The 22,824-nt window shown below is 32.5% G+C and overlaps 1 protein-coding gene across 1 annotated transcript in view; it reads right to left on the bottom strand.

Moving 5' to 3' along the window:
- Positions 1–19,821, bottom strand: part of LOC140441777 (uncharacterized) — a 58,766-nt gene extending 38,945 nt beyond the window's left edge. Inside the window, exons 1-7 of the mRNA XM_072532730.1 lie at positions 19,652–19,821; positions 11,870–12,082; positions 10,168–10,331; positions 9,619–9,950; positions 9,349–9,550; positions 9,048–9,287; positions 8,504–8,937 (exon numbers count right to left, since the gene is read on the bottom strand). Of these exons, the coding sequence (XP_072388831.1) occupies positions 8,504–8,937; positions 9,048–9,287; positions 9,349–9,550; positions 9,619–9,950; positions 10,168–10,331; positions 11,870–12,072 (1,575 nt within the window). The 5' untranslated portion in view covers positions 12,073–12,082; positions 19,652–19,821. The remainder of the gene's footprint in view (positions 1–8,503; positions 8,938–9,047; positions 9,288–9,348; positions 9,551–9,618; positions 9,951–10,167; positions 10,332–11,869; positions 12,083–19,651) is intronic.
- Between the last annotated feature and the right edge of the window lie 3,003 nt (positions 19,822–22,824).

Raw genomic sequence — 22,824 nt, 5'->3', positions numbered from 1 at the left:
CTCCTCTTTTTTATCTTTTATTTATATTAATCAGAAGTGTGTCCAACAGATCATCTACATATTTCCAACGTATTGTGGGCTTTAAATTTTGATTAGGAATATTTGTTTTGAAATCTTCCGTCAATATATTAGCTAATAATGCATTTAAAGCACAGCCTAAAAATTTTGTTTATAGAAATCATTGTTTAGATGAAAATAAGTGTTGTCAGCAGATAATGTCAACAGTTCCGTTATAGCTGACACATTTAATTTTTTTCTAGTTGTTAATCTATCATTTTGTAATTTGGTCCTAAATTGTTTTCAAAGTTTCATCTAATGGTACATTTATATATAGACTATTTATTTATATAAAAACTTACTTAGAAAATATTACATATTATACAAATCAATGTACCAAATTATATTAACATTTAAAAAATAAAGATAATTTTAATGAAATTTGTGATTTTTTTTCTATCTAATCGTTGTTTTATTTCAGTTAAGCATAGCCCCAGCTATACAGATCCCTGTTTATAGTAATAACTTCAGTTTGTTTTTGAATAATACATCTACAAAAAAGGTGCTACATATTTGATTCATTCATGCCTTGTAATGTGCTTTTTTTGGCTTGCTTAAAAACGTTTTAGAGACCTTTTCTTTGTAATATCAATAAATGAATAATTTCTCCGTTTCGAAATACATTATTCAGCACAGTTATATAAAAATTATTTATTAAATGATGGTTAGTTCCTCGAAAAGCTCTGGCTTTTAATATTTTTTGTTGCGTATATGAACATATATCTAAATTATAAATCAAATCCCAACATAAATGTTAAAAAGGGAGTCATTAAATCATTATATGATAGAACTGAAATTGCCTGTTCTAATGACAATCCGTTTTTAGAAGAGAAATAATTATTATAACATCTATTTGAGTAAAAAATGATTATCCGATGTCGGACGTCATGCATGCGTAAGTCAGTAATTTTCTCGATTCAAATTCATAATAGGCAACCCACATTACGCGGCTCAGAGTAGTGGGTCAGGTTCTAGACCAGGGATGGCCAACCCTCGGCACGCGTGCCACTCTGTGGCACGATTGAGTCCTATCAGTGGCACGCGTAGCGTTTTGGATTAAAACACTTTCAAAAAAATTAAAACTTGAAAAACAAAAAATAATAAGAAGAAACTTGGTAGGTTTACGGAAGTTACGATAGATGCGGCATCATTGCATCCTCTGGCGAGCGATATTGCTGCGATTGGTGCACGTGATCCTAGCTGTCGTAATGTGCAATAGGACTGCGTTACCCTTGGTTAGTTTATTTTAAACTGCCCCGTTGTATGTGCACATTTTGTCATCGCGCATTGTTTCTTTAAAATTTTAAAAGTATTTGTTCGATATGTCCACGAGTAAGCCTTCGACTTCAAAACGAAAATACGAAGATGATATTGCAATTCGCGATTTTCAACCTGCTTGGGAAGAACAATTTTTATTTACTAATCGTAATACTTCAAAGCCTGTTTGTTTGATATGTGGATTGTCTGTAGTAGTTCCGAAAAAATTTAACCTGGAACGACATTATAAACAACTGCATAAGGACTTCAGCAACAAATATCCTATTGGTTCACATTTGCGAGCCGACTTTATTGAAAAAAAAAGAAAACCCTAGCCAGCCAACAGTCACTGTTTCAGAAGAGAAGTGATGAAATGGAAACTATGGTTAAAACATCATATGAACTTTCTCTGCTGTTAGCCCGGAAGAAAAAAGCCTACTCTGATGAAGAGGAGATAATTAAAAATAGTCTGGCAATATTTGCTAAAAATGTGGGAGATGTAAAGATCAAAAATATGGTCGATAATATTGCATTATCCCGAAATACAAGTGGAAATATAAGTGGATTAAAATCCTGCAAATTCTTTTCTTTAGCGTTGGATGAAAGTTGTGACAACACAGAAAATGCGCAGTTAAGCATTTTTGTCCGTTATACCAATGATAATTTTGAAAATGCCGAAGAGCTTCTGGATTTGCGCCAACTAGTCACAACAACAGGAGAGGACATTTTTCAACAGCTTAAAAACGTAATCGAAGTCAACAAAGTTGAATGGTCAAAATTAGATAGTGTTTGTACAGATGGAGCTCCTTGCATGGTTGGTAGACTAAAGGGGTTTGTTACATTACTGGAAAACTATTTGGGAAGAAAAGTTTTTAAGTACCATTGTATTATTCACCAGGAAGCTCTTTGTGCCAAGGACCTAAACATGTCATCTGTTGTTGACCCTGTAACACGCTGCATTAACAAAATACGAGCTCGGGCATTGAATCGACGACAATTTCGAGAACTGTTCGCGGAAGAAACGGAGCAAGATGGAGAGTTACTTCTCCATTGCAGTGTGCGCTGGCTCTCCAAAGGAAATGCACTCGAAAGGTTTTGGAACCTGAAGGAGTGCGTCTTAAAATATTTGCAAGAAAATAATGAACTACCCAGTGAGTGCTCGTTACTTAATAATAAAGATTGGCTTTGGGATTTAGCTTTTCTCACTGATATTATGAGACATTTAAATTTATTAAATTTAAGATTACAGGGAAAAAATTGTATTTTTCCTACTCTAGTTGGTCATATATCTTCTTTTGTGAATAAACTTATGCTTTTTTGTAACGATTTTGGAGAACAGAGATTGACACATTTCACATTAATGCAGAAATTAGCCAACAAGGTCAGTAGAACTCCAAATTATGACAAATTTAAAAACCTTATATCTATTTTGCTAGATTCATTCAATACCCGGTTTGAAGATTTTCAAAAAGACAAAATGAATGTTGACCTTTTCATAAATCCTTTTTCTATTTCTCTGCAAGATATCAATTGTTACTCAGCTGAAATACAGATCGAAATTATTGATTTACAGAACCACACTATACTAAAAACCAAATATAGGGAAATTATTTCAACTGTTACTGATCCCAATTATATTGAATTTTGGAAATTTGTACCAGCAAACAATTTTCCTAATTTACACGAGTTAGCTCTAAGATATTGTTGTAGATTTGGTTCAACGTACGTTTGTGAGCAAATGTTCTCTATTATGAACATAATAAAATCAAAATATCGGTCACGATTAACTGACATGCATTTAAAAAATCTAATTCTGTTGACTAGTTTCGAAATTAATCCCAATATAGATGAATTAATTAAAAAAATACAAGTTCAAATACCACATTAAATAAGTAACTGTTTAATAATTTGAATTTTAGATAATAAGAAAATATTTAAGTTTTTTTGTTTAACGTTTTTATTTTATTTTTATTAACAATAAAGTAAGTTTGTTGTTATGTTTTACTTATTACGTTATTTTTTAAACCTCCACTATCTTGACTAAACGGAAAAATGTCGAATTTACATAAGAAATACATATTGTACCGTATATTATTAATGTTAGTATGTCGAAAAATTTTAGTAGCACGCCAAATTTTTTTTGTTCTCATATTGGCACTCGACTTAAAAAGGTTGGCCACCCCTGCTCTAGACATTAGTATTGTTTAGTACTATAGAAGCGTAGACACAAAAGTGAGGATCTTGTGATGAGAATGGTAAAAATGGTTGGAAAAATGGGAATGAAAGGATTCGCATGGATTTGTAGTGAAATGTATATGCCTAGACTGCGATGCCCAAATGGTTAGAGGGAAAAAATACTCATTACTTACGTAGTTCTCTACCATATAATCGGCCATTTTCATAAATGAAGGCATGACAAAAAAAACGCCGATTCGTTCTGGGTCCAAATATGGCCAGCCACTTGCCGTTGGAATCTTACCTTTTATAAGTGATTACCAAACCAAGTTTTTGGATTTTGCGAAACCAACTTTAAGTCAAGTGAAATAAACATTCAATTCGGTTCACAGATGGTCGAATGGCAATTACGAAATCAGCCACAAGTATTAATGGACTTAAAATGACACCAACTTCTTCCAAGCTACGAATCAATTGAGTAATACCTATTTAATAAGCTATGGATGGTAAATAATTGCAAGAAAAATTTTGGAGCGTATTGAACTGTACCATCCAAGTAATATGCCTCTGCTTTCGACAAGTATCGTAAATTCTCAAGAATGCCAAAAATAATAATATTTTGTTGCTAATCGTTATCCAACACAAGAAATTTATCGCGGCCCATCTTTAGATTCATCTGTTGGATTACTTGATGCACTTTTCTATTGTCTTAGGTACAGGTGGCATAAAAGGAAAACGATCGTTGCTTATATTTCTCCGAATACAAGAGATGTCCGTTGTTGTTATGTGTTCTTTGAAAGAAAAAGTTGTTGAATGATTTTTGATGGCCTCTCCGATAAGTCCCCTTCAACTTTTATCTTGCAGGAGTTGCTGATGACTTGATGGGTTATTTTTCGAAGGGCGCCTATGTGATTGTGTCCCAAGACGCAGTGCAGAATATTTTACGCAACTAAAATAATTATAGAAATATAAACACATACTGGGCATTTTCAGACAACTGAACTTTATTCCATAAAATAAAGTCTTCTTTAGTTTTAAAATTTTAATAAGTTCTTTGCAGATTTTTACGTTTCATGTGAAAAATTACTTGACTGAATTATAAAAAATGATCCAATTATGGTTTAGTTATTTATACTAAATAATTATTTTCCAATCCTGGCACTTTAAATTTTTATTAAAAATATGTAGCAAGAGAAATGTAGAGTATTTCTTAACAAACTTTAAAGGACAATATTGACACACATTTTTGTGTTTAGATTTAAACTTCTAAATATCTCTACCACCGTTCACGAAATATGGAAATTGTGTCAAGTAAGAAAAATAGCGTTCTTTAGAAGTAAGTGGTCTATCACCAAAAATTATTTTCGGCTAAACAAGATGTTGCATGTGGCATGATTTTGAGTTTTTAATAGAACACCATCTTGAGTATAACACCGATTCGCACTTATTATTATGTATTACCGTACTTTTCTCAAATGGATAATGCATACCAAGTAACATACATATTTTATATACATACTTTAGTGTGGATCTAACAGTTTTGTAAATATTAATTTTCTTATTATTATTGTAATTATCCACAAAAGCAATTCGATTTTAGAGTCTTTCGCAATTGAAATTTGAATTTGTTGATAACTATCATTTTTCGTCCGCGTTGGATCAAAACGTAATGAGCAGCTCACTATCCATGTTAAAGGAGCAAGTGCAAATGAAGAGAAATTTTTCTTTTCGTATAGGTTTAGGTAGCTATCAATAGAATTTTGCGGAATTCCCAAATAAAAACTAATATATTACATTTGCCTTTAATACATCTAGTTTAGATTTATTCTGTCAAATTACCAAATCCTAGCGGTTTGCAAGTGGTTTATGGTCTATACCTGCCACGGAGTTAGGTAGGCCAATGATGAGTTTACCAATCTCTCGGGGTCTATTTAAAAATCCCTACTTTTATGGCGGTTATGAGTTTGTACTATGTACGAGGGTATTTATGGTAATTGGTGATGATTTTACATGTACCCATTTGAGGAGTCATCTGGGATAATATTAACAGCGTAATTGTCGAGTTCGACTTCGCCTTAAACGCGTTTTAATTTAAATAAGTTCCCACAAAGGGAGAAATCTGGATTGGCTGCGAGTAAAACAAACTGGTACGAGGAGATACAAGTTGGACAACGAGAGGTTGGCGTGGCGGTCAAGAAGCGAAGAGAACAATCTAGGGTCTGAACGGTGAAACATCAAGCAGAGAGTTTTAAACAACCGGCAAATTTTCGCTTGATTCCATGAGTTTTGGTAAAAAGAAGGTGATTAAAGCTCAACATGCTAAAAAGCTGTATTTCGTGACAAGGGATTTAATAACAGCCTCCATTAGGGCTAAGTAAGCCGACATGGTTTTAAGGAAAATAGGCAGCGGAGTTTAAACAATACATATTGTTATCATCCAGGATAACCTGAAGCCCGATTTTGGTATTTGATTTTTCCCAGAATTTATCCAGCTTCCATTTTGTGTCTCCCATGGATCGGATCCAGATCGTTTGAAGTATGTGGGACAGTGTTTTGTATTCAAATATAAGGTAACAAAATTTTTTATTAATTTTAAAAGAAATAATCAGCCAGCGAAGCAAGTAGTTTTGTTAAATTTTTCTAAATAAGCATTTATCGTTATTATAAAAAAGATTTGCTCTCATGTCAATTTAAAAAGTTTATAAATATCTAAATATAAGTTTTATGTATCACGTAATTGTCGTATTTTAGTTTCTTTTTAAATAAAATTAACCTTTGATAATTAATTAATAATTCAGAAAAGTTGAGTAGTTTTATTTAGTTTTATTTTGACATGACAGTACACCTTTTTCTGCCAATTGGTACATAACTATAGTTTTAATTCTGTTTTTTGTTAGAAGGATCTCTGTAAGTATTTTTTTTTATTTCTTTTTCGTAGTTAATTCTCCCAGCCCTCCCCGAATAAAGGAATCCTTATCTACGACCTAGCTCTCCAACCAAACACAAGTAGCCGTTTGCAAACGTTTTAATTTATTTGCTTACCCTGTCTTCAAATTAAATGATTGTTCAGTCCCCCCTTTCAACCCCCAATAAACAAATTATAAATTTTTTGTTCACTATTATCGCTATTATCGCTGTTACCTATTGCTACTACGTCTATGTGCGACTCTCTGTCTTTGTACTCTATGTTGTTCTGATTATAAAACATGACCTGATTTTATGGTGATGAGTGTTTGTGGTTCTGGTCGTCTAGCTTCACTTAAACCCACATCTCATTTTATACGTGACAATTTTTCTTCTAGTTCCTCTAGGCATTCGTCAGATTGCATTGTTCTTATGTTGAATGAAGCTAGAGATTTGTTGTTTTCTAAGTTGAAATAGTGGATCGTTGCGAAGTTTTGCTTCCCCCATAATTCTTGAGGCAGATCCTAAAGTTGTTTATTTTAAAATCGTGGTAATTATACTCGCTATATATGTTAAAAAAACTTAGCAGCACCAAATTGACGGTACGTAATGACGTTTCGTTTCTCAGTTTTCACCGTAAGGAATACATGTTTTCTAATCGTAACATTGTTTAGTTGTTTTCTAAAATTTTTTAAAAGTTATCGAATATTTTCCTTAATCTACAAAAGACAGATATAATAGACATGGGAATGCTATATTGTTTTTTCGATTAGTTATTGTCTATTTAAAATATAGTCTAGTGTTCGCCTCTGTATAAATCCATAAGAGTGTAGGCTAGTAATTTGTTTAGTTATTAGTTTTTAATTGTCGTATTTTGATCAGAAAACTGAGTAATTATGATTATTATCTACATGCATTAACGTAAGCTAACTTTATGGAAATCTGGTATAGTAACACCGACATATTAAAAATGGAAATAAACTCGGTTCCACTAATATTAGTTAAAATAATAAAAAAAATTAATAGCCAATAAATTAGTATCCTTTTGGTAAGAGCCAAAGTTTGGTAGTAATAATCTTAGTACAGTCTCTCAACACGGATTTCTGCCGAATTGTTCTGTAACTAGCAACCTCCTTCTCGCTCTTAATGAATGGACTTTATATTTGTAGTGCGTGGTGGGTTATTATTGTGGTAAGAAAACCTTCTCTCTGAAAGAACTTTTTCGGTCAAAGTGAAAAATGACTGCGGTGTTCCACGTACATCTCTGTTACCCTCTGGGCATTGGCGCTACAGATACCCAGAGAGTATCCCCCAATTACAGGGGACCGCTCCTTATAGAAGAACTGACTAAAAATTCCCACGTATTACTATTAATAATACTAATACGATTATGTCGTTCGTGCACCTTAGAATAATTTAGAGAATAAGCAATCTGCTAAGAAAGAGTAGATAAAACCAAATAACGGAAGATTTGGAACCTGCTAAGCAATCAGTAAAATAACAACGAGGAAGATTAAAATATAAATAATTTATTATGAATAAATTAATCTAGAGAAATTTACAAGAACATGAAAATTGGAGAATGTAGCAGTATATTCAAGAAACAAGATTAAGATCCGCTGGTAGCGAAATAATTGAAAATCGAGGACAACGCTAAATTACAGGACAGAAAACTACAACAAATGTTATTTGTTCAGTGGTTCAACCACATATTATTATTCTTTATGATAACATTGCATCCTTAAGTTTAAAGAAGCAGTTTCAAATAGTTCAAAATGAAAATATTTGTCAGCCGCCAATTAGTACCGATCTAAAGATTTTATGCTTTTAAAATACAATTCTACAATGCTTTTTGTATTGTTCTGCAGTAATTTGGAAATTATTAGATAAAACAACAAAAATTGTGAAAATATATTTACTAATAAAATAAATGGCAATATAACATAACACAATATAATCTTAAACTATTAAAAGTAAATATTATTCTTATATATTAGTATATTTCTATTAAATATATATGGACTAGATATCTAATACCAATACACAATAATATTAAAATCAGATTATTTATAAATGCCTCTAATATACATGTCATTTCAATTTCAGTTTATTTCCTGATACGTTTCATATTGAACCAAAAGCCCCCTTCGGCAGCTAAATTAAACTGCTTCTTACAAATTTTTAGTGGTATCTTTGTTTTCGCCGAAGGCTCCAGCTCGTAGTTGGACAATAAGTGGAAGAACACGACCTTAGTCTCCAAAAGTGCAAATCTAGATCCGATACAGTTCCTAGGACCAACTCCGAAGGGAATGTAAGAGTAAGGTTGAATCTTGGCTTTATTTTCATCGTTAAATCTTTCAGGGTCAAACTTCTCAGGGTCTGGATAGTAATCAGGATCACGGTGTATAGCAAAGATTGGGAACCATACTGTCGTGTCTTTCTCCAGGTAGACAGGTTTCTCATCTGGTGTGGTAGGTTCGATCGTGTAGGGTTTGGTGCAAATTCTGTCTACAGCTACAGCTGTTGGCCATTTACGAAGACCCTCTACAAAAAATTAATTAAAAATTAAATAAATCACTCTTAAGTGATTACTATTAAAAATAAAAGGAATGAACTTAAAAAATTAATTACGACTATTCCTTTATTTTTCTTACCTGATACCACCATATCCAAATATCTCATTTTTAATATCGCTTCATATGGCACATTGCCATTATATTGCTCTAGAGTGTCCTCTATTTCTGTTCTAAGTTTGTTCTGAATGTCAGGATTAATTGCCAATTCATAGGATATAAAACACATTAACGAAGATACCGAATCAAAACCAGCGAAGAAGAAGATCATTGCCTGAGCAGCGATGTCCATGTTGGTCATCTCTTTGACGACTCCTTTACCTAAAATCGAATTACCTATGTGTTTATAAAATTCGGATAAATCTAGATCAAAACACCTAACCTAAATCTGACTCTTCAACAACAGCAAATCCTGTATCTATAACTTTTTCTTCGTTTTGATGAACTCCTTTTCTCGCTTCCATTAAAAGGTGGATCATATCTGGACGTACTATTCCTTTTTCTTCTCTGACTTTAATTGTATCATCAATAAGATCAGTGAAAAACTTTCTGACACGCCCAGTAAACATGCCAACTTTTATAAACTAAAACATGAAAGTGAAAGTGAAGTGAAAATATTATCATTAACTACATACTCAATATTTCTACTTACTGTAAACAATCTTGGAAAAAATATTATCCCCAAAAACTTAAGATTTTTCCAAAATCCACTGAAGTTGGTGATATCTTTACCCATAACGAAAAATTCGTTTTCTTTATTCTTCATAGAATCAATTTTAATACCAAAAGCGGTCGTAGCAATAACGTCGTTGGTAAAACGCGTAAATGTGTCTTTCATTTCGATCTCGATAACATCTTGATCGAGTTCTAAAAAGTTTTTGGTAAAAGATTGTGCCGTTTCAGATATCAAAACGAACATCGCTCTCATTTTGCTGCTGGTAAAAGATGGGCTTAAAATTGGCCTCATGTCCCGCCATTTTTGACCTGAAAAAGCATATTTTCTGAAAATAGAAATTAAAATGATTCAATGGTTCAAATAACATAGTATTCTTCATTAAGTTATATGAATATAGTAAAGTGACCTAACATAATAAGAAACAAAGGAAAAATAAATGTTAAAGTAAAAAACACAACAGCGTGGAATAAAGCAGGCTATAGAAAATATAAATGACTTGATGTAGCACATACTTTAACAACTTACCTGTTAAGGCAAACAGATTTTTTGCCCACAGTGGATCAGCTTCTTCAGATATGACTGATCTGTGGTCGGTAAAGTGATCAAAGTCTTTGACACCGATCTGCTTGATCAATTCTAGGTCCTTTATAAGGAGGGTGGGTGTAGTAAATTGGTATGCTCCAGAGTATCTAAAAAAACCTTTATACAGTACTCTTAATATTATATTAAATGGAGCTCCAAATCAGAATTAATATAGACCGCGTCTGATTCAAACTAATAATTGTTTACTATCTAGTGCGAACTAACCATCATCAAAGCGGGAGTTATTTTCAAACATCATAGACGAACCTGTTACAATATATTTTTGTTAATAAATATTTACTACATTTAGTAACCAAATCTAAACTGTATATTTTAATACACACTTATTTAGCTAATGATTATATTAGTTGAATATATTTTTCCCATACAAATGTATTTAGTAGATACTTTCATATAAACGCCAATATACAATGCCAATGCCAATAATAATACACGCAAGCGAAATTCAGAAAAAAAAACAAAAATCAACGCATTCGAAATGAAACATTTGAGAATGTCCGGAAAAACAAAATTGCACAGGATAAGTAATGAATATATGAGACAAATTATACAGCAGAAACCTATTACTAAGTAAATCAAACAGAAGCAAATGTTCTGGTTTGGACATATTAATATAATGCAATCAGAAATAATCACAAGGCAAATAGTAGAATTGGGAAATAGAAGGAAAAAGCGAAAGGGAAGACCCATAAGGAAATGGATAGATCAGATTGAAGAAACATGAAGGAATAAAAGGAAAACTAAAATAAGTAAAAGAAAATAGGTAAAGAAAGAACCAGTAACCCAATCCGACGCCTGAGTGGGCAAAAATATATGAGAAAAAGAAGAAGTGCAAGTAAGGGTATAAGAAAATAAGAGTATAATAATGATTTTAGAAGAAAAGAAATTTTCTTACATGAAAATCATTAATTCTATAAGAAAATCAATAAAATGGACTCTAACAAAAAATTCGAAATGCATAATAAGGTTATCAAATAATATGAACGAAGGTGAGGAAATTGTGAATGATTTTCAAAGGACAACTTAGAAAATAAAATTGAAAATATGAATATCGAATATAAAAGTAATATATGAATCAGCATAGGATATGGTATAGGTTCATAAATAATTAAGTTTATCTCGTGACAACATTTTTTTCTCGTGTTAGGTCTCAAACCTTAACTTTTCATACGTTTCGTCCATGAGAGCAAAAGTTTTCTGTTTCTCTTCTATAAATTAGTTCTTCGATTTCAACCTCTTCACGAATAAACATAGTCTTCCAAATCGAATTTTTCATATTTTATATTTCATTTATCTGGGACAAGTCGAAAGTCAAGTCAAATAATAAATTCAATCAGTCGAAGGAAGAAAAGCTCGTCTCCTCATTTGTTATGTCCTGCGATGGGGAGGGGTGATTGGTTTTAGCTTGGGGGGTCAGATAGGTACCGCTCCATTAAGTAGTGTGGCCAGTTTGGTTTGATCTTCGGACATGTGGGTCCCACTGATCCATTGGAACACACGTGTCACTCGGAGCTGTGGTTTGTACAAATTGTGTGTGTGTGTGTGTGTGTGTGTGTGTGTGTGTGTATTTTATTTATTTAATCTTTGAATTAATACCTACAGAATATTATTATATCGATCTTACCGTACTCCTGGTATTGCGTTATATACTTTGACTACCATATCAGCGAAACTTTCCGTTTTTAATGTCGTACCGAGGTTATCCCCAAAAAACCAGGCGGTTTTTCCCTGTTTTATTCCTCGATCCTTCCAATACTGCATGGGTTTATATCCTAGATAGTACATTAGAACCGCCAAGGCGGTCACAATCAAAACTATTTCTATCATATTGACTAACCTGTAACAAAATAAATAAATGAATAGATCACAAACCAAAAAACATGACATTTAAGAAGCATATATATCGACATGCCTTCTTCTTTGTCTGTGTAAATGAGAGAAACACATTCAAATCTTTATCCTTAAACTGTATACATACTGTCAAGCTATATTTCATCTATAAACCTCTTACTTATTACCTTCAGTGATGTATCCAATGCTCTTATAATTATCTGTTCCCTCAGTTCCATCAATATCATTAACCAACTTTACACATCCAGTTGCTCTCCTAATTAAAAAAGAACTAGATATCATATAAAAGAGCAATCATACTGTACAATTTCTATGGATTCCTTCACACATTGGCGTTTAAGGAAATGAAGATAGCCCAACAAGCAAGAAACAGTGAAATCGCGAGTGAAGTGAAAAGTGAAAACTAAATGAATTAAAATAATTTTTGCCAAAGTGAAGGTCGGAAATTTGTGGCAAAGTAAATGGGACAGTTCAACTTTAAAACTTCGTTAAGTAAAAACATCTTTAAAACCGTGCAAATATCAAATTGTCAACAAAGCTCAATAAGTCGTTGTTACTAGATTTCGTCTAGGACATACCCAACTTAACCACAGGCATATTGCAATTCCACTTTATGTGAAAACTGTAATGTGCCACTTCGTGTTAAGCATGTCCTTGTAGAGTGTCCAAGATACCTGTTTCATAAAAAGACCAACCACATTATCGGATCAACAAGTAAAATCTTACGAGAAAACTGTAAAATTGAACATTTGGTAAAATTTCTTAAAGACATTAATATACTAAACAAAATTTAATGTTTATAAGTAAATTATCTCATGTATCTGTATATATGTCGCATATACAGTGTGTAAAAGCCAAATGGAATAAATTCATTATTTAGGTTACTGTACATATTTATAAGAAATCCCGAAACACGTCAAATTTAAATTATAACTTGACATTTTTAAAATAGGAAGTATAGGCTTGTGATATATCGTTTGAAAGGTCTTTTCATTCTCCATTCAAAAATGTTGTCGCTTTCAAGTTTAGATTAATTAAGATAAACTAAATTAAAATCATGTGGTTACCGAAATTCGCTACAATACAGTCAAAAACTAAAATGTAATGCAAAACGTAATCAAATGTAGAACACGAAAAAGAACTATTAATGTTAATGAAGTAGATGTTCAAAATGTTCACCGCGAACGTCTTTGCAACATCCTAATCTCAAATAAAACTGTCTTCTAACATTATTTAACATAACTGACAACTTAAATAAAACAATTTACTAATGCGTGTTAAAATAACGTTGCCACGGAAATTCTTTAAAGTTTTTTAATGGTTGCCATCTAAAAACTACATTGCTATGGCTTTTGTTCACTTTCTCATTATCAAGACCTAAACGGGAAATAAGCTTTGAGTATATTTTAGCGAATTTCGATAACCACATGATTTCAATTTATTTTATCTTAATTAATTCTAATAAACTTGAAAGCGACAACATTTTTGAATGGAGAATGAAAAGACCTTTCAAACGATATATTACAAGCCTATACTTCCTATTTTAAAAATTGGGGGTTGTACCTGTCATTCTAAGGGGGTTGAAGGTAGGGGTTGCACTTTCACGTTAAAGAATGTCAAGGTTTAATTTTTATTTGACGTGTTTCGGGATTTTTTATAAATATGTACAGTAATCTAAATAATGAATTTATTCCATTTGGCTTTTACACACTGTATACAGTATATAAATTTCATACTAGGGAAAGACAGTTAAGATTTGATTTCACGTATAGTGCCTCTGTATATCCGCTTATACGTATTTCATCCTAAAAGGAATCTTCGGAGAGCCTATTTATAGATGCTCTGAACGTGAAAACAATCTTTCCTGACGTAATAGAAGCAACGTGAAAATCTCTTCGATATGGACGCAATAGCGACATCTGATAATAAATCACGAAACTAAATCAGAAGATTTCTAATTGTCGAAACCAAATTCAGATTTTTGCGTTAAACTGTGCCTTCTAAGAATTGCAAAGCAAAACAGACGTTGATAAAGATGTAATTAGAGAAATGGGGAATCTAACATTGCATTCCACAACATATCTCCTCAACTAAGCAAAAATCCTTGGCGAATTGATTTCTAGTACTCATAAAGAGTATACCGAAATAAAAGAAAATACAGTTAAGATTTGATTTCACGTGAAATACGTATAAGCGGATATACATAGGCACTATACGTGAAATCAAATCTTAACTGTCTTTCTTTTATTTCGGTATACTCTTTATGAGTACTAAAAACCAATTCGTCATAGTACAGTCATTGAAGCATTATTGCCCCGAATTTTTTTACTGTAAACCGAATTGCATACAATTTTGGAATTATGTTCATCTTACCCTTAACTTCAAAAGTGAAAATAATTCGAACTCCGCAACCACCCTGGGGGTGGTTGCCACCCCTTCTCGGGGTGCATTTTTTTCAAAATAATCTCGGATATTGATAGAACGCCTAATTCTAAGCAAAAAATCATCAATAAAGTTTTTTTCGAAAAATCTAATACTTTTCAAGTTATTGGGAATTGAAAATTCGCAATTTTTTCACGTTTTTCATCGGTATTTTGCAAATACATATCTCCAAAAATATATGTTTTATCGAAAAATTTATAAAAAACAAAATTGTAGCAGGTAAAAAAATGAACAATTTGGTTTTTTATAAAGTATTCTTAATGCAATATTAAGCTCGATTTTAAAGATCAAAGCCGTTTTTTATTTTGTCTGAAATTTAATCGATGTGGCCAATGCCATCTAGCGGCGATCAGATGCATTTTAGGCATTCTAATAAAAAAGGGTTTTGTAGTGCTTGAAATAAGCTTTAAAATGAGCACTATTAAAAGACTTTTGCAGTTAAAATAAGTGAGCTGTATTGCAAATAAGAGGAGCATCTAATGTTTTTTCTTTTAAATCAATGGGTTTCATAAGTGCCATTTCCACCAAAATTAAAATTAATCGTATTCCGCCTATAATTAACTTGTAAGAGTTATATAACTTCATATAACTATGAAGAGTTTAATAGATTGTATCAGTTTTGCTGCTTCAGGACACATATTTTTCAAAAAAGTCAGGATTAAAAAAAATTTTAAATTTAAAAAAAAATCAACTTTTTTTCATATCTCAAAAATGACGACAAATACGTATAAAAGTGTAGGAATAAAAAATTTAGGTATTTTTCTGACACACAATTTGGTTTTTTTGTTTTTTCTGTCAAACAAAAATTAACGGAGATATGTTTAAAGAGCGCGTGGCAGCGCAATCACAGCCTCTCTTAAGCCCTTTAACCATTCACCGTTTTAGAAAAAAGTTTTTTACTTATATTGCAATAAAGGAAGTTGTAGCTCTCTTAATTACCTTTACAATGGTTTTTTATAAATTGTGATAGCATGAAAATTGAAGGAGTTATGGTCCAAAAACTTATCATATTTTTTTCTACTTAGTAACTGAAAATTTTGGAGTGTGAATATTTGGAGCAATGTGAAAGGACGCAGTATAATAGAGACCCAAAACTATTGTAATGTGTATTTATATATACATATGGTTCATATATTATGGAAACGTAGGCATGAATACATACCAACGTTCTTATATGTATATATAACACATTTGAGTGAAGAGGCCAACGAAAACGCCAGGTGATCAGCTGTGCAAACAGTAATATATTCATCGAAAAGTTTGGAAATAAAATACCCAAATAGTTTGAAATTTATTCTTTTTGTGCATTCATTTACTGGGTGTGACTCAACTGCGGCGGCATATAATAAAGGCAAAACAAATTCATGGATCTTTTGGAACGAAGGGAAGATTTGAGAAGTAAGGCGGAGATATTTTTAAATAATACATCTGAACTCGAAGATATTTTAGAGGCAGGTAGATATTGCATGGTATGTTTTTGTGGACTTGCTAAAGATACACAACAAAATAAGCTGAGTCGAGTAGAAAGCTTATCAGAATATCTCGAAAAGATGCGCTATGAAAGTTTTCTCAAAGCTGCTACGAAAAAAACTGCCGTAAAATTATCATCCTTAGTTCCAACCGTTGGTGCCATAAATGAACATACTAAGAGGGTTTATCTTCAAACCCAGATTTGGCAACAAAAACATTCATCCAACGGATTGGGGGTGGGTCATAAATGACGCTTTATTAAATCCACTTAAGTCTGTAGATCCACCCGCACCACAAGAACTCCTTAAAATGATTTTTTGCGACTGCAAAAAAGAAGTGGAGCGTCTTGAGGATGCAGAAGAGTTGGTCTGTTTTGTAATAGTACCTTTGGAACGTTTAGTGTAGATGTCACTTCCAAAATAGCCCTCCAATTCAGCCAAAAGATATTGAATGGGACAGCGACTCCGACATTGAGTCATGAATAATAATATTATATTTTAATAATAATAGTACAATTTTATATAATTTGTAAATATTTTATTCAATAAATGGCAATTTTTTACTCTAAATTAAATTATTTTTAAATATGTAATCATATATATTTACTGTTTTAATTTAGGGGCAGTTTTAAGGGTAGAAAAGCTTAAGAATATGATAATCATTTTCGAGAGTGTGGAATAATATTTAAATCCTTTTCATTTTATCAAAAAAAATTTTTAACAATTTTTTATCAAAGGATAGTTTTCAAGGGTTGAAAGGGGGTTAAAAATTTGATAATTATTATAGAGAATATAAAATATTACTTACTCTATACTTACATCTTTTTATGTTATACCAAAGTATTTCTTGTGATTTTTTTAATTTAGGGGTTGTTTGCAAGGGTTGTAAGATTTTCAAGGGGTTGAAAATGATTTTAATATGAGGTAATTTTGTTAGAAAACACTTAACAATTCCACCACTTACTATTAGACATGTTTTCTAGCGATAAAATGGCTCAATGTCAATGTTTCCTTTAAGGGGTTGTTCACACCCATTAAAAATAATAGGAGTTACGCGGAGTTCAGATCATTTTCACTTTTGAAGTTAAGGGTAAGATGAGCCTAATTCCAAAATTTCATGCAAATCGGTTCACAGTAAAAAAATTCGGTAAGACCGTATTTTTCGCTTCAATGACTGGCACTATCAAAGATTTTTGCTTAGTTGAGAAGATATGTTGTGGAATGCAATTTTAGATTCCCCATTTCTCTAATTACATCTATAAATTTCGTACTATTCGCCAATCAATTATTTTTATAAAAGAATGCCAAGGCTCCTACTTACCATGTGAAGACGACATCCCTAAAGGGTGTTACATTTTATTTTTATACTTTTGTTCTTAATAAAGTTTCGGCTAGATTTATAAAAAAGTTAACAATATAAGTAACATTTCTTTTCTACTTATATATTATACCCGTAAATTAATCTCCATTTTGTTCAATGTGATTTTTTGTTCTAAAAATTACATCGTGATAAAAGTATATTACACAGCTCGTTTTTTAAACGCCTTAGGCATAAAGATGAGTAGAATCAAGAGGAAACATAAATTTAAAACGAATATTTTAGATAATTCACTATACATAAAAAATCCATTCTTCCATCCTTGAAATATATTCCTGTCGGTTAAACTTCTAGAAATATATACCTGAAAATCAACTATATAATTTTGAACAAATATTTAAGAGATGGCGCCTGAACAAAAAATTGTTTATTATTTTATAATATTATACTAGTATATATCTATTAGTATTATAAAATTCGTTCAAATTTTATGTGGATCTAATTTGGGAAATGAGGCCATCATCTGACAGTAAGAATGATAAACATTAGAATCAGGAACTTAACACCTCACAAAAAAAACTCAAATGAATTGCAAGATTAAAGCGCATCTAAAACCAGAAGCAGTATCAATAAAACCCTTTTTTTATCCCGAAAGTCTTCAAAAGAAATAAAATGGTCAACAGTTCAAACTCATACGCAGTACTGATAAAAAAAGAGAAACAAAGAAACAAAATTAAATGTGACCTTGGAAGAAAAAAAAAGTGATGAAAGTTGTCTCCATGATCAAGGTAAAGACCGGTTTTCACGCTAAGGCTTATTGTACGTTTTGTTGGATAGGACAAATCCTATACAATAAAACGTGGCATGTAAACAGCAAGACGTACGTCTTGTCGAATCGAAATGAAATCCAAGGTCAGATCGTAGAAATGATGGGAGAAGCATAGTTTTGCGAGAACTGATAGGATAAAACGTTACGTGAAAATACATGTTCAGACAAGTCGTCCGAATTTTGACTTATTTGACGACTAGTTCCACTGCAGTTCGTTTCATTTTTCCCAAAAAAAGCCTAATAATGTCAGATTTGCGGCAATGCACCCACGATTTTCTCGGGGAATTTATTGAATTGTATAAAAGTTTTTAAGTAGTTATGTTTTAAAACCAAGTAGATTGCATTACAGGTTTCAGGAATTATTTGGCTTAACGCTGGTTTGGATATTATGATGGTGAACTCCAAGTCCTTGACGCTGCGTCCTGTTGTAAGATATCTGAGAGTTGCTGTGAGTCTTTCATGTGGTGTAATGGCTTTTCTCATGAGGTGTCTTATTTCAATATGTATGGTGTTACCAACTCGAGCAATTGACAATAGGCTGAGGTGTCCATTCGCAAATAATTGCGCCAGTCATCTGGTTCGCCTCTTTTAGTAACGAGACGTGGGAATACTGGCTTCTTTTTAGAAGCCCACTCTCTTGACCATTTTGTCTTTTCTTTCTTCATCCCCTTTTTCCTCAGTCGTAGTATCTTTATAGTTGAAAAAATAAAAGAAAGCAGCCGTGTTTCCTACATAATAAAAAAAAACACTAAACAAACTTCACACACAACTCAAGACTCTGAATTAGAAATGAGGTAGAAAACGGAAGGAAAAACGTAGTGTGTATACACTGGACAAAACGTACATTTTGTCGTACGTTTTATATGACCCACAAAACGTACAATAAGACGTAGTGTGAAAACGGGCCTTAAATAATCATGCAGTTTGCACATGATGTAACATGTTTTTATTTTATCTATCAGCCTAGTATCTAAAATGATCTACCATTTGTGTTAATATCTCACTAGTTTAAACAAGGAAGATATTACATAAAATTCGGCAAGACTAGTGTGTGGTGCAGTTCAAGAAAAGTTTGCATGAATAAAAAGTGCGATCTATTAAGCGGTCTTGTATAAATTATAAAATTTTTAGGAGAAATCATTGACAGTAGGGCAAATTAATCTATTTTCGTGCGGTTTTATTGTCATGCGAATTATCGGATATGAGGTAATAGGTAAATTAATAAAAATGATTACTGATTGTAGACAAGGTTCATCGTCTCACTTACAGTAACGACAAATATTTACTTTGAAACGTCATATTAGTTATTGTCTACATATTATAGTTTTAATTATATATATAAAATAGAGTTGCTGGGACGAATAATAAATACGCATTTTAAAAATTTACCTATCACATTTGTTTATTAAATGCGTTACTGAAATTTCTTATAAGCTTAAGACTTCTTCAAAACTTCTTCAAAACAAAACAATTTTCTAATAATAAAACGCAACAAACCTGACAGGTATTATTTCATGTCACTTATATCACATAAACAAAAACAAATTGGTTGTAAACTACTTTGCAATCTGTGGAGGCTGTGGTCTGCTTGTTCGCAGTTAAACGTTCTCAAGTACAAGCCGTTCAAGGATTCACTACTAAAATTAGCCAAATAATCATTTTTGATCGACGCAAGGACGCAACTCACCATAATTAAAAAATACGTGAGGTAGCCGCAGATTTCCAACACTGATAATACGGGGGGAGATAAGAAATTTTAGAGATTAATTGATTTTATGTTTATGTTGTAATTAATCATATAGAGGATTAAAGACGCCATTCAAACTTTGCCACATAATGCATATGATGTCATACCTTTTATTGATACTTTACTTCTGGTCTCACCGGATGGGAGACTCACTTTACTTAAATGGGACACATTGCATGTTCTTTCTACTGCACGATTAGACACGATCTCTACCGATTATTGTCATATTATTGTTTTGATTTTTTCCTTTGTTGTTTTGATAGTGTTCAGCGGAAAACTTACCATTTATTAAATTTTTATTGTTACACTGTTGATTACCAGTGCAGACAGGTGTTTGGAATCATATATACAAGCGTTGATCATTTAGCGGCCAAAATAGGAGCACTTTGTCCTTCGTCTTTATATTCAAGAAAAACGTGGTCATATTATAGATGAAGCAATAGATTTGGTCACGAAAATATGTGAGGACTACGACATTCCCACCGAAAGACGAATTCGACAAAAACAAATAGATGGTGTGTAAGCTACCAATACAGAACTCACTCGAGCCGAACTTCAAAAGGATATGTTGTAATGTTTTAAGCGTCTGTTTTGGACGAATGTTCTAGCGTCGTTTGTTCTTCCTCTGCATAGACCTTTTTAAGGTAGTCAATCCACGTATCCTTTTCTATGTGTTTTGGTTCTATTAGTTCCTTTACCTCCGTTCTTTGACCTCTTATAAAGCACCATATTTCCTTTTGGAGATCGTAAAAATCATGTTTCATTTCTTTCGAAAAGCGTTCCCAGTTATCATTTTTATTTTCTTTGCAAATACTACATGTATTTCGTTTGTATTATCTTGTAATTATGTGGTATGCCTCTACCATGGACGGGCCTCTACTAACCCTCCCCCCCCCCCCCAAACTTAAACTCTAATAATACACTGTAATACACTACACGGATATGGTCGACAAGACGTGTGCAAAAGAAATTACAGAGAATTGAACCTGACGGGCAAAAAATGACGTATCCTCGACGTCCAGGCCAAATACTGAGGCAATGACTGCAGATGTCTTTCATAAGGTCAAGTTCCCGTCAATAATGGCGGAATTGGACGGTATGTTGGCCATTGTCAGCGTCTGTGGGACTTAATGTGTGTTTTAGCCTTCGTTACTCTTCTAATGCGATTTTTAAGAAATCTATCGGATAAAGTTTGGTATATTTGTGTAAGATCTTCGAGGAGAGAATTAATGTTGGTGGTGAAATTATGAGATTCCTTAACAGAATCACTACTACCAAACGAATTTTTCAGGAAGGCAATTAGTTGTAATGCTGGCAATGACAATTTTTCCGGATTAACATAGATTAATTTTTCAAGTATCTAATTTAGGAGTTACAAATCTGTTGTTGGTAGTGTATTATTAGAGTTTAAGTTTGGGAGGGGGGAACTTCGTGGTTTTGTACAGAAGTGACGGAAAAATGTAAAGAAAAGAAACAAGCTCACCTGAAATAAATGTCAACCAAAACACAAGAGGCATACCATAATTACAAGACAATTAGAAACGAAACACACGCACTAGTTAGAAAAATAAAAAAATGATCACAGGGAACGCTTTTTGAAAGAAATGGAACATGATTTTTATGATCTGTAAAAGGAAATATGGCGCTTTATAAGAAGTCAAATAACGGAGGTAAAGGAACTAATAGAACCAAAACACATAGAAAAGGATACGTGGATTAACTACCTAAAAAAGCTATACGCAGAGGAAGAACAAACGACGCTAGAATCGGAAACACCTGAGATTATAACATATGAAAAACTTAATATAAATGTACACGAAGTTTATAAAATACTTGTCAATCTAAAGAACAGAAAAGTAGGAGGTAAAGAGTGGATACCAACTGAATTACTGAAATATTGTGGAGCAGCAATGACAGAACAATTAATAACAGTAATTAATATAATTAATAAAACACAATACAATACCGGAAGAATGAAGAACGAGCGAACTACAGAGGTATAAACTTACAACTAAAATTTTACAGGTGCTTATAAATCAGAGGATAAGTTTAGCAAATGAACAACAGGGTTTTCGTAGTGGAAGATCGTGTACAGATGCAATGTTCGTTATAAAGCAAATTACTGAGAAATCACTAGAGTATAATAGATAAGCATTTCTGTGTCTGATTGACTTAAAAAAAAGCGTTTGACAGAGTAAGACTCAAAGATGCAATCCATCTTCTGTATAATAGAGAAATTTCCCTAAATATTATAAAAGCTCTCGAAAATATCTACCAAAACAAGAAAATGGAAGTCAGAATAGATGGAGAGCTTACAAAATCTATAGATATAGGCAGCGGAATAAGACGAGGGGACTTATTGAGCCCTATGCTCTACAATTTAATCATGGATGAAATCATCAAAAGCTATAACAAAGAAACAGGATACAGAATACGAAACAAAGAAATCAAAATACTCTGTTACGCAGATGATCCAATATTAATATCCCAAGATGAAGATAGTCTGCAAAGACTGGTCCACAGATTTAACATAAAAGCAGAAGAATTTAATATGAAAATCTCATCTCAGAAAACTAAAACAATAGTAACCAGCAAATAACCAACCAGGTGTAAAATAGAAATTGATAGCATCAGTATTGAACAAGTAGTCGAATTAAACTGTCCAACTATGGAGACCTGGACAAGAAGTGAGAGATCAAGTACCAAAATCAAATAGACTGAAAGGATGCCTTAGTAACACTACATGGTGAAACAGACACATTAACACTAAGCTGAAGTCAAGAATTTATAAAGCCAGTGTAAGACCAATAATGACATATGCCTCAGAAACAAGACCCGAAACAGCTACAACACAGGGGCTACTGGAAACGGCAGAGATGAGAGTACTGAGAAGTATTACAAGAAATATGCTGAGAGGTCGAAA

Source organism: Diabrotica undecimpunctata, chromosome 1, assembly GCF_040954645.1.
Source record: "Diabrotica undecimpunctata isolate CICGRU chromosome 1, icDiaUnde3, whole genome shotgun sequence".
Lineage (NCBI taxonomy): Eukaryota > Metazoa > Arthropoda > Insecta > Coleoptera > Chrysomelidae > Diabrotica > Diabrotica undecimpunctata.
The sequence above is the reverse complement of the archived record's forward strand: the minus strand, read 5'-3'. Positions and strand labels throughout refer to the sequence as shown.